The sequence below is a fragment of the Vigna angularis genome, chromosome 1 (assembly GCF_016808095.1).
Source record: "Vigna angularis cultivar LongXiaoDou No.4 chromosome 1, ASM1680809v1, whole genome shotgun sequence".
NCBI lineage: Eukaryota > Viridiplantae > Streptophyta > Magnoliopsida > Fabales > Fabaceae > Vigna > Vigna angularis.
In genome coordinates, this window is record NC_068970.1 from 51,064,251 (window position 1) to 51,066,263 (window position 2,013).

Genomic DNA, 2,013 nt, shown 5'->3' on the forward strand with positions numbered 1-2,013 from the left:
TATTTGTGCTAGTTCATTCACTTTTAATTTAACATGGTCTTTACTATATTTTTTAAAAAAGATTTGATATGATCAAAATTCAAGTTAAGGGTATATTATAATGAGAAGAAGGGGAGATGCCAAAAACACCAAGTTATAAAATTACGAGACGGATCGAAAGAAATTTAAACCTCATCAATTAATTATTAGCTAACAATATTCGTATTATATAAATATATATAAACATAAGAAGGAAAAATGTAAAAAACATATTTAGTGTATTACTTCAAAATTAACATAATCACAATCTTAATCACAGCTATAATCACACAGAACCTTGGTTAACCTTGTTAACAACCTTACCATCCTGGCCCACCGAAACCCCAACAGGCCTAACATCCGACCCCACCGGAACGCCTTGGTACTGCGTCGGCGCGTGCACCACCCCTCCCTGCGCAGTATAGTAAACCTGCCTCCCACTCGCACTATCATACGCCACCTGCGTGTACGCAGCATTATCCGGCACCCCAGCAGGCCTCACAACGCCGTATCCTTCAGCATACCCGGAAGCCTTAACCGGCTGAGCCGGCCCCGCCGACGAAAACGCAGTCTTCGTCTGAGCAACGCCGCCGAACACAGCCTGCTCACGGAAACCCTCAGACCCCATTCTCTGCACTGCGTAGTAGCCCTGCGCCGCCGGAGGCCTCACCACCGGCGCGTGGTAGAAAGTCCCTGGCGCTGGGATAACATAGACCTGCTGATCAGCACCTCCGGGAGCCGTCGTGACTGTCGTCTGAAAACCCTCGCCGGAAAACTGCTTCTCCTGCCAGTACCCGGCGGGATGGGGCGCATTAGCAGGCGGAACCTTCTCCGGTATCTTCTGCATGTAATAATCACCTCCCGCAGCGGCATAGCCACCGGCGAAACCATCCTCACTCCTCCTCCGATATTCATTCTCAGCAATCTGCAAACGCTGCATCTCCTGCTGCAACTGTCTCTGAATCTCGATCGAGTTCGCACTCGGATCCGATCCAACGACGCGATCAGAAACGGAGATTCCACCGCGAACCTGATACTCCGGCTGCGGCGCGACTGGCTCGGGCGCGGGATCGTGGAACTTGACGGCCGCGAAGGAAGGAGGGAGAGTGGGAGGAGCAACGGCCTTGTCGAGACCGAAGAGGTAATCGACATTGGAAGGAGTAACGGGAGGTGTTTTGATGGGGTCAGGTTGCGGAGGAATTGGAGCAGAGTTAAGAGCATCAACGAAGCGATCACGATCCGAAGAGAACGAGGAATTAGGGTTTGAGGAAAGCGTGAAGAGAAAGAGTCTCATCCTAACAGGTTTGGAGTTAGGGCGATAGAGACGGTCGTACTCGTGCATCATGTGTTCCAGGTCGTCGTCGTTGGTGACGGAGATTAGGGCGTCGAGGTCTTCGCCAGGGAGTTGGTACTTGAAGGTGAGGTCCTGCGGCGTGGCGTCACAGAGAGCCGCGAGCTTGGAAAGGAAAGCGGGGAACTTGATGGCGCGGTCGACGGCGAGAATCTTGGTGTCGCCGCCGACGTAGGAGAGCTGGTTGTCATGGGTTCGGGGCTGGATCTTGCCGCCGTAGCTGCACATGAACTTGGCCTTGAAGTTCTGGGTCTGCTGGTCGTCCCAGGGCGGCGGATTCTCGAAGTCGATCTCCCTGGAACGCGGCGAGGAGTCGCCGGAGTCAGGGTAGGAGGGGTACTGATAGTTCTCCATGGTGGTGTTGTGTGAGAGATGGAAAATGAGAAATAATTAATAAGTAGGGATTTCTGAAGGGTTTTTTATTTATATTTTTGGGGTTTAATCAGTGGGTGCGTGGAATTTTGGATGGTACTTATTGTTTTGTTGTGTCACGTGGCTGGAAACAAGGTTGGGTGCGTGTTTACGGTGGTGACAATAACATTTGCCTTCTGAGGGACCCACATCGTACTGATTGAAGGAGTGAGCGAGAAGCGATAAGTGAAAGGGAGCCATGGTTTGGTTTGGTTTTGTTTTGTTTTCACGTG

The 2,013-nt window shown here is 50.9% G+C and overlaps 1 protein-coding gene across 1 annotated transcript; it reads right to left on the reverse strand.

The window, feature by feature from the left end:
* Nucleotides 1-238: 238 nt before the first annotated feature.
* On the reverse strand, nt 239-1,791 carry LOC108331088 (uncharacterized). The gene has a single exon (XM_017565713.2). It carries the CDS (start codon nt 1,721-1,723, stop codon nt 305-307), a length of 1,419 nt encoding a protein of 472 aa, XP_017421202.1. The 5' UTR covers nt 1,724-1,791; the 3' UTR covers nt 239-304.
* Between the last annotated feature and the right edge of the window lie 222 nt (nt 1,792-2,013).